The sequence below is a fragment of the Crocuta crocuta genome, unplaced genomic scaffold (genome assembly GCF_008692635.1).
Source record: "Crocuta crocuta isolate KB4526 unplaced genomic scaffold, BGI_CrCroc_1.0 scaffold687, whole genome shotgun sequence".
NCBI lineage: Eukaryota > Metazoa > Chordata > Mammalia > Carnivora > Hyaenidae > Crocuta > Crocuta crocuta.
Window position 1 is genome coordinate 3,994,507 of NW_027530182.1, and position 13,173 is coordinate 4,007,679.

General features: G+C 37.3%; 1 protein-coding gene across 1 annotated transcript in view; it reads left to right on the forward strand.

The window, feature by feature from the left end:
* The window catches only part of ADAMTSL1 (ADAMTS like 1), a gene marked incomplete at its 5' end in the record, with an annotated part of 912,424 nt that overhangs the window by 611,087 nt on the left and 288,164 nt on the right, over positions 1-13,173 (forward strand). The window contains one exon of the mRNA XM_077765085.1: positions 1,073-1,309. Coding sequence (XP_077621211.1) covers positions 1,073-1,309 — 237 coding nt within the window. The remainder of the gene's footprint in view (positions 1-1,072; positions 1,310-13,173) is intronic.

Consider the following 13,173-nt stretch of genomic DNA (forward strand, 5'->3'; position numbering starts at 1 on the left):
ATAAACCTATCTGAAAGCCTTTCCAAGGGACAGGTGATTCCTGCCTTTTTAGAGTTGAATCATACTTGCTTTCACTAAAGTGCATATTGTTTTAGAGAGTAAACATTGTGAGTTACAGTTTTAATTTTAAAATGCCCTTTATAAAGTATACATTTAAAATATTCTTATTTTCCACTGTTCTCTGCCAGTGTGATTTAAAATTCAAATTCAGAGGCTCTCATAATTCTCCAGCTTTTTCTGTTCGGTGGCTTCACTGAATAATCACAGTAATAACTACCATGTACAGTCTTGCATGTGCCAGTATTTGGCTGACATAAGCCCATGAAATTCTCACAGTGACTTTGAGAGCTGAGTATTATTATTGCCTCTGTTTTAAACAAAAGGAAACCTAGATTCAGAGAGCCCCACTGTATCACAGTCATGCTCTCACCTAACAAGCCCATACCTTTCCACTCTGCTGTGTTGCCTTAAGCCAAGGAAATTCAGATATCAATGCTCTTTTCTCTTTTTTGTTCCCCACATTTAATTCTCAATACTGTGCAGCCTACCTTTTAGAAAAACTCACAAACAACACAAAAATTTTTCAATGAAATTATCATAGCTTTGTGCTGGAAGTTGCTATAGTGTTCTCATAGCTTTCATTATTAGAGCCGAAAGCAACAGACATGTTTTTCAACTAACCCTCTGACTTCAGTAAGTTTTACTTAAGTTACAAGGAAATTGAAATAGTATTACATTGTGGAGGGATCCATGGGCCAATCAACATTGTTTGGAAAATGTATCTCAAGGTGACTATTTCCCAACGAGTATCAATCAGATCTCCCTCAAGCTGATTACTTTCCCATTTAAATTTAATCCAAAAATGTATTTCAAGGTGATTACTTGCTCAACTCTTTACATTTTCAGGACCAGGCAATCATATGACCTCTCAGATTAAATGGGAGTGTCCATCTGTAACAACCAGGACATTTGCTTTGTTTTCTAAGACTTTGACAGACCACACGGCTTCTCCAGTTTTCTGTTTGGGCAACCCTCATAACCTTTGTGTGTCCCTCCCACCTCTCTTCTCCAGGACTGCCCACCAGAAGCAGGTGATTTCCGAGCTCAGCAATGCTCCGCTCACAATGATGTCAAGCACCATGGCCAGTTTTATGAATGGCTTCCTGTGTCTAATGACCCAGACAACCCCTGTTCACTCAAATGCCAGGCCAAAGGAACAACCCTGGTTGTTGAACTAGCACCTAAAGTCTTAGATGGGACTCGTTGCTACACAGAATCTTTGGATATGTGCATCAGTGGTTTATGCCAAGTAAGTGCTGGCTTCTTTCCACTCTATTTTTCAAGAAGGTTTTAGCATCTCTGTGTACTGCAATCTCAATCATTCAATGTTACCTTTTATAGAGCTTATAAAGGATGGCAGTTTTGAACACTGAGGTTTAATTTCAGTTAAAACTACAAGTGTTGTGTTTGTGTCAATGAAAAGAGGGCTGGAATTGGTTTTATTTTTTCTTGCTTTGAATCTCAGCTGAATATGAAAGGCTAAAAGCTCTTAGATGTGTGCGTGATTTTTGTATTAGACTTTGAAATTACCTCTACTTTCGTTGTCCCTGAAATGTATTTGTATGTGCATGTGGGGTGTGTGTGTGTGTGTGTGTGTGTGTGTGTGTGTGTGTGTGTGTTTGAAGGCATCAATTTTCATTTACTTAGAGCTTTGGAATTACTTGGGTAAGATTAACTCTAAAATCTCCAAGTAAACTCCAGGCAAACTTATTTCTTCATTATTGTCACTGTAATTTTGTTGAAAGTGCGTGCAAACTACTGAAAGGCTTGACAACTTTCATCCAGGCAAGTCTTTAAAATAGGGATAATTTTAAAAAATAAAATAAAATAGGGATAACAAAGAGGTTTGATTTCTGGTATCAATTTATCAATTGAGTGGGAGTTAGTAAGCAGAGTGAAAGTTAGTAGTTAGTATGTTTTCAATGCATTTTCCATCTTTATTTTTAAATCTACTCTGAATTAGGATGACCAACATAGTTTTCAGAGCAAGCAGTTGGTATAATTTCTTGTGTGCTGACCATATGCTTTTATATTTCACCTGACCATATGCTTTTATATTTCACCAAGTGGACATTTGGGGAATCCTTGATTCTCCCAAAACAATATTGGTTGAAATTTCTCTCTCTTCAGAGTCTCTAATATAACAGCTAACAAGGTAAGAAGAATAAGCATAAAATATGTTTCAGTAATTAGTTGCTCCAAATTTACATGTTTGCTTAAAACCTAAACCTATATTCAGATATAAAAGGAATAACTGTAGCATGAATTACTACAAGAAAGGTGAGATGTCGGACATGATTTCTGCATATGAGAGGGGAGACAGACATGCTAAGCCTTCATAAGTTCTAGAAGCATGAGACAGGGAAATGGTGGCATGTCCTAGCACTTCTCAGGTAGGAGGATGGAGATGATGTATAGATGCCTGCGGATTGATTTATACACAAGAAATATGTGATTTCAGATACAAATTTGAATATAAAATCTTACTATTTTAGAGATAGGAAAGGCCTAAGGGATTATCTAATCAATATCCTAAAAAGCCATATATTTGAACATTGTGATATTCGGTGCTTCCTTCCCTCTCTGGGATTTTCACTGATGTTGAGATGGAATTATGAAATCTGTAAAAGCTTTGGGCATAATAGAGAATTGTAAAGCAAATATGTATAGAAAAGAGGTTATGTTGTAAGGAATGGCAAATAAAATAATAATAATTCCTCATGTGTGTTTACTATTGGAATAAAAACAGACAGATTTCCATTTGGTAAATGAAAAAAAAAATGGGAAAATTGTATGATTTTCTGAAAGCTACAAGATTGATCATGAAATGGGACTAAATTCTAGGTCTCCTGATACCTACTTGCAAAGCTGCTTGCACTGTTTTACCATAATGAATGGACTAAAATAAATAAGACAGGTCAGCAAATTGGGTTTCATTTATTCCTGTTGCATAGGAGTTCAATGTGGCCTCTCTTTTCTAGGCTAATCCTGCCACCTGGCCTCACATACGTTGGCAGCTGAAAGGGAATCCTATCTCAGGAGTGAAAGAATGAATTTTTATAGATAGTAAATATGGAATGGTACTGCTAGGCATTTGGTTACAAGTATAAACATGCCTCCTTCACTTCAATTCTTGGGCTTGTGACTTGTTAGATTTGGGGGGTGCAAATGTAAATTATATATGAAAAGAGGCACAGTCATGGTAAAGGAGGTGGAATAAGTCAGGATTGCATATAGGTACTAATACATAGTTTGGCTGAAGAGCACCTTTCCCCCAGGTACACATAAGAAGACAGGTAGTTTGGGAGAAAATCATGGATACGTGAATGGCAGACAGGACTACGGCTAACAGTGAGTGAGTGCCAAGAAAGAGTTTTAGTGGAGAAAAGACGTAATCATAGTTCTGTTTCAGAAACATTAATATAGCTGCAGTTGTGGGACTTTGAAGTGCAAGGCGATAGAGCCAAAAGACCAACTGAAAGGAGGCTCTTAGAGCAGCCAAGGTGAGGCAAAGTAGAAGTCTGGGCCAGAGCAGTGACAGCAAGAAAATAGCAAGAAAACTACGCCTAAAACCAGGAAAAAGTTTTCATTTTGATTACAACTAGGGCAAAGGGTAGAAAGCAATATATCAAATTAATCATGCTCAGAGGATCACAAACTACAACTTAATATGAATTTTTAATGGATATAATTGTGGATTCTTATTACCATTACCCCTGTGTTTTCATGATTAAAACCTACTTGGGTTTTATAAAAAGAGGGAAAGGACAGATGATACTGAGATGATAGAGGAATAGAGATGGAATGTTTAAATGCAGTGTGTACTTTTTTAGAAGGACAAGACTAAAGCTAATCACTATAAGAAAAGCGCTCACTACCACCTCAAAGAGTTTCAATACATAAATTCCATTCTACTTAGAAAAGAATCCTTTATTTAGCTTATATCTGTATATTGATGATTCAGAATCTTTTATTTAGCTTATATCTGTATATTGATGATTCATATTTTCGGTCTTTCATAAGAAACATTAAGAAAAAGCCATATTTTCATAATTTTTGAAACAACCAGAAGTCTCAATGCTAATTTAATGAAAAGTTTCTCACATTTAACAGCTTCTCCTAGTTTCCTGAAAAAAACATCATCTTCTCTGCCCTGTTTTCCTTTCTCTTCCATTTCTACTACATTTGTTAGAGAGTCTTAACTCTTTCTCTGGCTCTATTTTTGCCTTATTATAACTTTTTTGACCAGCTGTTTCAAATATTTTTGATGCTAAACAGATATAAATTATAAACTATAAAGAAGCTAGTATCTAGCTTTGGATATAACCTTGTCTTGATAGAAAATGACAGCATAACTACAGAGACTTGTCATCCACAAGTACTAATTATTTCAGTTATACCTATGTAATACTCAAGTTAGAACCCCTTCCTCAAACTGGGAAGTTTAACTGTTTAAATAAAACTGTGGAGTCTTTGCCATTCAGAGCCAGGAGATAACTTAGCAATCCATAGGAAAGGATTTCATAGAGAAGGAGACCAAGACCTAGGAACTGTCTGATGGTTGTGAATGAGTGTGTTGTCCATAATTGTGGATTTGCTTCAGTAAAATACTAGAATAATCACCATTTATAATAAATACCTTATTCTTACTCAGTGATATTAGAGTAACCTATTAGGCAGTATACTCACTCTAGTAGTAGTAGTAATATTAATCATAAAATAGCTTCCATTTTTTTTTTGAGAGAGAGAGAGAGAATGTGTGTGTGTGTGCATGTGTGTGTGTGTGCACATGCTCACATAAGTAGGGGAGGGTAAGAAAGAGAGAGAGAGAATCTTAAGCAGGCTCCATGCTCAGTGCTGGGAACCCATCTTGGGGCTGATCTCATGACCGTGAGATCATGACCTGAACCAAAATCAAGAGTCATATGCTTAACTGACTGAGCCATGCAGGTGCCCCATATAGCTTTCACTTTTGAGTGAATACCATATCTGGGCACTTTATGTATATTTTTTCCAATACAAGTGACCTTTGAACAATATGGGTTCAAATTTTGTGGGTCCACTTATAAATGGATTTTTTGTCAATAAATACATTAGAAAAAATTTTTGGAGATTTGCAACAATTTGGAAAAATTTACAGATGAACTGGGTAGCTTAGAAATATGGAAAAATTTTAAGAAAAGGTTAGTTATGTCATAAAAACATAGAATATGTGTAGATGCTAGTCAATTTTATCATTTGCTTGCCTAAGATATACACCCATCTATTATGAAAAAGTTAAAATGTATCAAAACTTATATACAAACTCAGATTGTACAGTATCTCTTCATTTTTGATGTTGAATGTTAGTCATACCTATATCATCTACAGGGTTTTCTATCAGCAAGCAATATTGATATAGACATTTCATCTTAAAAACACATGACATAAATTTACTATATTGATAAACACAGTACAGGACTAAAAATGTATTTTCCTTACGATTTTCTTAACATTCTCTTTACTCTAGCTTACTTTATTATAAGAACACAGTACATAATACGTGTAACACACAAAATATTTTTAATCAACTATTTATGTTATTGGTAAGACTTCCAGTCAACAGTAGGAGAGCCCCAAAGTTACACGTGGATTTTCAACTGCACAAGCGTAGCTCTAAACCTCAGCTTGTTCAAGGTCACCTGTATTAACAACTCTACACATTAGGCAGCATTTATTCATTTCACAGATGAAGAACTGAGGTTCAGTGATAGCACTGCCCATAAACACCAAGTTCTGTCTGGTGCTCCTACCCCTTCTGGTGAGGCTGAGTGGACAGAGACAGGAGTCATGTAATGTTCAGGAATGGTTCCCAAATAGGGCTGCATACCAGATCACTTGGAGAGGGCACCCTCCTACACTGTTGGTGGGAATGTAAACTAGTGCAGCCCTTCTGGAAAACAGTGTGGAGGTTCCTCAAAAAATGAACAATAGAACTCCCCTATGACCCAGCAGTAGCACTGCTAGGAATCTACCCAAGGGATACAGGAGTGCTGATGCATAGGGGCACATGTTCCCCAATGTTCATAGCAGCACTCTTCACGATTGCCAAAATATGGAAAGAGCCTAAGTGTCCATCAACGGGCGAATGGATCAAGAAGATGTGGTTTATCTATACCATGGNTACAACTCTTAGTCCCCATCCCCCAGAAACTGGGATTGAATAGTTCTCTGTATACAGAACACTCTCCTTTTGATCCTCTTGTTTGGTCAGATTTATGATCCACTTACAGATTGTAAAGCAGGCAGGATTTAAAGTCAAAGGCCATGAATTGTAATCTGGCTCTTTCATAACCTTGATCAAGTTGCTTAACCTTCCTGAATTGTATTTTTCAGTCTGTGGGAAAGGAGATTGTCTCACAAACTATCAAGCACTAAGTGAGATTATTCGTGTGAAAAAACCCAACAGACTGTCAAGTGCTATGGAAATGTAGAGCCCCTTGAACATTTTAAGTTGCAAAATATATCAAAGTTGTGGCTCCCTGTGTGAGTTTTCATAACTTTCAAAATTTTCTAAAAGGAGCTAAAGTAAGCAACTTCTTATTCTGCTAAAAACATTAAAAAAGAAAAGGAGAACTTTCATCATGCACTTCACCATCATCATTTCATAATTGAAATGTTAATAACAAAGACATAGTAGCAACCCGATTTCAGAATAGAGGACAATAGTTTGCCTTATGAGAAAGTTACTACCCTGTACTTACTTTTTTTTTTCCTCCTGAGCACAGAAATTGTTACAGTGCTTCACAGACCAGCACTTGGAAAACAATGCCTTTGAGATCTAGTCTAGCCCAGAGGAATATTGCTACTAGTTATGATTTTCCCAGGATCTTACAGCTCCTTAATGGCAGGCTAGAGGTCACAAAATGTCAGTGTTTATCAACATTTTTGACTATGCTCCCTGTGTTATTTCATCAGCATGTCCCATGGGCCAAGATTTTGTTCAGCTTTAACACTATCATTTATATATGAAAACAACAGGTTTAGTGAATATCTTTTCAAACCACATTCCCCTCTTTCCTTAGAATCGCTTTCATCCTAGAATCCAATCATTGTTCCTGGAAAGTCACTGTGTTGGTGTCTCTCCCTACCTTACATCTCAAACAGAAATACTGGGATTTTTAATTGCCTATTGTCGTTCAAGATTAGATGAAGTTGGAGATGAGGCAGAGCTGGGGTGGGGATGGATTTTGTCATCATCTGAATAGTTAGGAGCAAAGGCTCTAGAGTCAGACTGCCTGGTTTGAATCAAGGCTCAGACACTCATTGGTATGTGACTTGAAGCAAGTTCCAAAGAGCTCAGTTTCCTCATCTGCAAAGTGAACCTAAGATTTGTAACTACCTGATAGGATTTCTATAAGGATTTAGTAATTCAATGTTTTAATTGCTTACCATGAGCTTGATAAATACTATCCTGCAACAGCAGCGGTAGTAACAGCAGCAGCGGCAGCTGCAGTGATGGTGGTGGTGGCAGTAGTAGTACCCAAATTACTTCTTGCTGTTGACTTTTTTGAGCGCATGGTTTAATGCAGTTATACATACAAAAGGGGATACTGACTTCCCAGTGAATGAACAGACCTTCTGTTAATTTTCCTATTGCAACCTTCTTTTACTAACAGCTCCACATTGTACCATTATCAGCTCCTGATCCAGAGTAGTGAATTGCATCCTGTCCAGAGTTAATGAGCCATTACAAATAGGATCAGCTCTATTAGTACTGCTGTTATTCATTTATTTTCATTATCCAAATTACCCCATTTATATTTGCTGTAAAGCACAAAGCTGGTTTCTGTTTTAAATATATAAAAGTGAGTAGCATAAATTTACAGATAGAACATATGCTGCTGTTAAAAATAATGCTGAGGTTATTTTGAAGTCAAATTCAGAAAAATGTGCTTGATTTTTATAATTAATGAAATTCACAAGTTGCTACCTAATATATGTACATCAAAAAAGACAAAGTGTCATTATAAACCAGCTCTTTTGTAATAAATCTACATGTCTATAATATTGCTTATTGCTATTTTAGAAAATAAGGCATTTCAAAAAAGAAAAGAAGAATTTCTTCTAAGTAATGCCTTATAGAATATTGTTTTAAAGTTAATAATACAATTAAGAAGTAAGCTGTAAATTGGATCATGAGGTTTTCACATCTATACTATGGCAATGTTATAATGAACCATGCTTCTAACAAAGAAGTTCTTTCCCTTTTTAATAACTCCTGTGGTGAGTAGTTAGAAATGAATTAAGTGGAATGATTATTTCTCCATCTCTGTCTGTGACCTAAGTCACTAGTATCAAATGTCTACCATTTATTCTAAAGGTGGTGATGTCAGAAACAAGGACTTGGCCATTTTCCTTCTGTGTTTGCAATCTACTTCCATGTGGAAGTACGATCATGCTTAAGGATTTAAAGCCTATTCTTTCTTTCTCTCCCCTCTGTGTGACACAGTAACGATGAAGTGTTAAGTAAGTTACTACTTACTAGTTAAATTTTGGCAAGCTACTTAGTTTTGGAACACTGTTTATTTCTTCTTCCCAAAAAAACCCTGCTATATGTTGGGTACTGAGGATACAAAGTTAAGTAAGACCTTTTCCTTCAGGAGTGATACTTTTGTAGGGTTATTGTGAAAAATTCAGTTATTTAAAAAAATTATTCATGTGACAAACATTTACTTATGAATTACCTGTGTGATATTGAAGATAGATGAATGAAGAGGGAAAAAACAAGTCTTTGAATTTACACTCTGGGGAGAGATATGACAAATATACAGAAAATTATACTATCATTACTATACTGTATGCCTCTCAGTGCCTACAAAAATGTACATTCGAGACACTAAACTATATTCTCCTCGCTGTAAATAGGCTGCTCTTTGAAAAGTATGGATTTGGCTTCATTTCTTATCTGCTCTAATCATTTATACTGTGCTCTTTAGTTTCAGGGTAAAGAAAGCCCAATTTTCTTTCTACAGTGTGTTTCTTTACTGGGTGGCTTAGGACAACAGAAGTCCTCCAAGCCATGGTTCCTCTGAGCCTCTGGGTAGAATCTTGCTTTGCCTTTTCCTAGCTTCTAATAGTAGCCATCAGTCTTTGCCTTCGTCTTCACAAGGCCATCTTCCCTCTGTGCCTGTCTCTTTGCATGGCCTTCTCCTGGCTTCTCTTATAAGAAAACCAGTGATACTGGATTAGGACCCATTGTAATTGAGTATGGCCTCATCTTAACTTTGTTATATCTGCAAAGAGGCTCTTTCCAAATAAGATTGCATTCATAGGTAAGGAGGGGAGGGAGTGGTGAGAGAACTTCAACATCTTTTTGGGAAGCACAATTAACCCACAATAGCATACGTCTCTGTTTATTTGTATATAGCACAAACAGATACATATAAACACACAAACATATATGTATATACATATACTTTTTTAAATGTGCTTATTTATTTTTGAGAGAGAGGGAAAGCGATGGGGGCAGGGGGCAGACAGAAGATTCAAAACAGGCTCTGTTCCTGATGTGGAGCTTAATCTCACAAACTGCAAGATCATGGCCTGAGCCAAAGTCAGATGGTTAACCAACTGAGCCACCCAGGCACCTCATACGTATACTTTTCATAGTGTGTAAGAACCACATGGCGGAAATTAGCCTGTGGCTAATAGGTGGGATATTTAACTAAGGCATGGGGTCAAGACCTGCTCAGAGGAAGAGAATTAAAAAGACTTTAGCCAGTGGCTAGAAGTGAAGAAGGACAGTGGAGGGATAAAGGACTAAAGAGGGTGTCAAGACCTATGTTGTGAGGAGATGTGTAAGGTATATTAAGAAGACTGTTGACTTGTGATATGAAGGACAAAAGAATACCTTTGAAATGGGAAAAGATAGTTGCAAATGACATATCAGATAAAGGGTTAATATCCAGAATCTATAAGGAACTCACCAAACTACACGCCCGAAAAACAANTTGAAATAACTCAAGCAGACAAAAGATAAGGTAAGATATGCATTTCAGATAGAGCACCCTATCTACACTGAGGGCAATAGATTGGAAGGGGGCAGAAATCATTAGTGGAATGAGAAGGAGAGATTTTAATACAAATTAGGAGATATAATCCATGAACTTGGTGAAGTTAAATGCAGCAGGAAAGAAAATTGAGATGATGCCTGGTTTTCTAATTTGAACAATGTGTGTGTGTGTGTGTGTGTGTGTGTGTGTGTGTGTGTGTGGTGCCGCCATTCATTGGAGTGAAACATAGGAACAGGGTCAGGCACTGGTTTGGGGCAGTGATGAGCGATGAGAAAACAATGCATGTACAATGACTGTCTGTTTTATGATATTTGTGCAATGATTTTGCATCCTTTCTCCCTCCCTCTTAACTCTATCTTCTTAATTGAAAGGTGTGTTTCCATTAAGTTTATATAATCACAGGCCTATTTATGCATGATTAACCTTGTCTATGGCCTTATACTAGCTAGATAACAAGTCAGTCTAAATGTTTGTCTCTTTCAGGAAAAACTGAAGTCAAACTAATGTAGACCATTTTAATGTTCCTTGAGGTAGCCTCTCTCCTTGAAGAGCTAAGAGGTATAAAAAGTGACATTTCATAGGTCTTCATTCATCTCAAATTGTTTCCTTCCTGCCATCCCAATTAGATCCTTTTTTATTTCATATATCATGTCTACTCATAGAAAACGTTTCTCTGTTGTATTGGAATGTTTTTTGTCCATCTTGCTATTCAGTTGTGAGGTGGGAAACCTTTCTTCCTATAGCTTTCATGGAAAAACTTTTTTGGAAATTATAGCCATTTAATTTGTCCTGTGAAATTAAGCATGGACTAGGAAAGACAGATTTTGTTTTCCCGAAGAGATTTAGTAGATGAAGACAGAATGAATCTAAGGTAGAAAAAATTCAAATTTTATCCTTTTCCGAGCTATATCATCTACAGAGTACACTGTGCATATCGCCAGGTGTTTGTGCCAATTCTTTGGGATATTGTTATCATTTCTATTTTACAACTGAGGGGATTGTCGCTAATAGAAGTTCATACAACTAAAAATAGGTGAAGCTGCCACTCAGATCCTCTTTTCTCTATTACATGTCACTCTTTCTTCTGGGAAAAGATATTTTCATGATAAAGCATCGTATCAGTGAGCACACCTCTTTGTTGACTATGGGTGTGACTGTGTGTAGCTCAGGTAAGAAAATCTATGGCTTGGGATTCTATGTCTCATTAAATGAAAGCCCTACCAGGATCTGGCAACTTTCTGGAGTCATCTCATTATGCTTTGTTTCACATACGATTCTTTGGCCCACTTTGTGAAAATACTGAATATGCTAAAGTTCACCTAATTATCTCTAAGAGTGTTTCAGTACTGTTAGCTGAAACAGCTGAAACTACAAAGTTTGATATTCCTCAAGACGGCCCCCACTTTTCATACCAGCTTCAAGTTTGGGATCTCCCAACCTCGGGTTTGGTAATTTACTAGAAGGAGCCACAGAATTCACTGAAAGCTACTGTGCTCAGAGTTACAGTTTGTTACAGCAAAAGGATACTGATGAAAATCCGTGGAGGGCAGAAGTGCATAGAGCAGGCTCCAGAAGAGTTCAAGTACAGAACTGCCAGGTATCCGCACCCAGGTGAGCTGTGTAGCCTGTGCTTGCTTCTCTTAGCAACACTGTGTGACAATATGCATGGGGTGTTGTCAAGCAGGGAAACACCCAAGTCTTGGTGTCCAGAGTTTTAATTGAGGTTTGGTCACATAGACATAGTTGACCTCCTGCATGGCTGACCTTAACCCCCAGTCTCTCTAGAGGTTGAATTGATAACATGTGGCCCCAAGCCATCACCGTAAATCAGATTAGTACCATAGACAATCTGGATGGCCCACAGCTCCCAAGCTAACAAAAACACCCATATTGGTCAGGAAATTACAAAGGTTTAGGGATTACCTCCCAGGAGCCAAGGGTAAAAGCCACGCCTCTCTTAGGGCAAAGTTTATCTATCCTTTACTGAATTTTTGGAGTGAATTTTTGGAGCTATTGATTTGTTCAAAATAAATTAATACTCACTGTTCATCACTAGGCTATCCCTTGGGGTGTATAGTGATGACCAGGACTCAAGTCCACCTCCCAAGGAGTCAGAGCCCCCACTGACTGAAGCTCTGCAGCAGTCATAGCTAAACTAAAAAATATTCCCTGCTTCTCTCTATTTACTGTTTCTACCTTTAGAGAATCACCTTATTAGTGGTGCAAGCCTTCCATTAGAACTACTGCAATGTTTACACCAGAGAGTTATTCGTGTGTGTGTGTGTCTTGAAATGTTGTGCAGAATAGTGCTTTTGCTTTGGAAAACAGTCTGGCAGTTTCTCAAAATGTTAAACAGAGGTACCATATGAACAAGCAATTCCACACTTAGGTGTACACACACACACACACACACACACACACACACACACTGTACTCAGTTATTTATAGCAGCAGTATTCATAATAGCCAAAAAGTAGAAACAACCCAAATGTCCACCAACTGGTGAAAGGATAAATAAAATGTGGTTCATCTATATGAAACATTATTCTACCATAAAAAGAAATGAAGTGCTGATACATGCTATAACATGAATGAACTCTCCAAACACGATGCTAAAGTGAAAGAAGCCAATTGTATCAAGGCAAAAAGTAAATTAGTGCTTGCTTGTAATGGGGAATGACTGCTAATGAGTATGGGCTTTCTTTGGGGGGTAATCAGAATGTTCTAAACCAAGTTTGTGATAGTTACACAATTCCATGAATGTACTAAAACCACTAAATTGTACACGTCAAGTGGGTGAATTTTATGATATATGAATTATACCTCAAGAAAAATGTTTTAGGGGCACCTGAAAGCTTAGTTCGATGGACATCCAACTTTGGCTCAGGTCATGATCTTATGGTCCGTGGGTTTGAGCCCCACATCAGGCTCTTTGCTGACAGCTCAGAGGCTGGAGTCTGCTTTGGATTCTGTGTCTCCCCCTCTCTCTGCCTTCCCCTGCTCTCTCTCTGTTTCTCTGTCTCAAAAATAATTAAAATATTTTTTAAAAAAGGAAAGT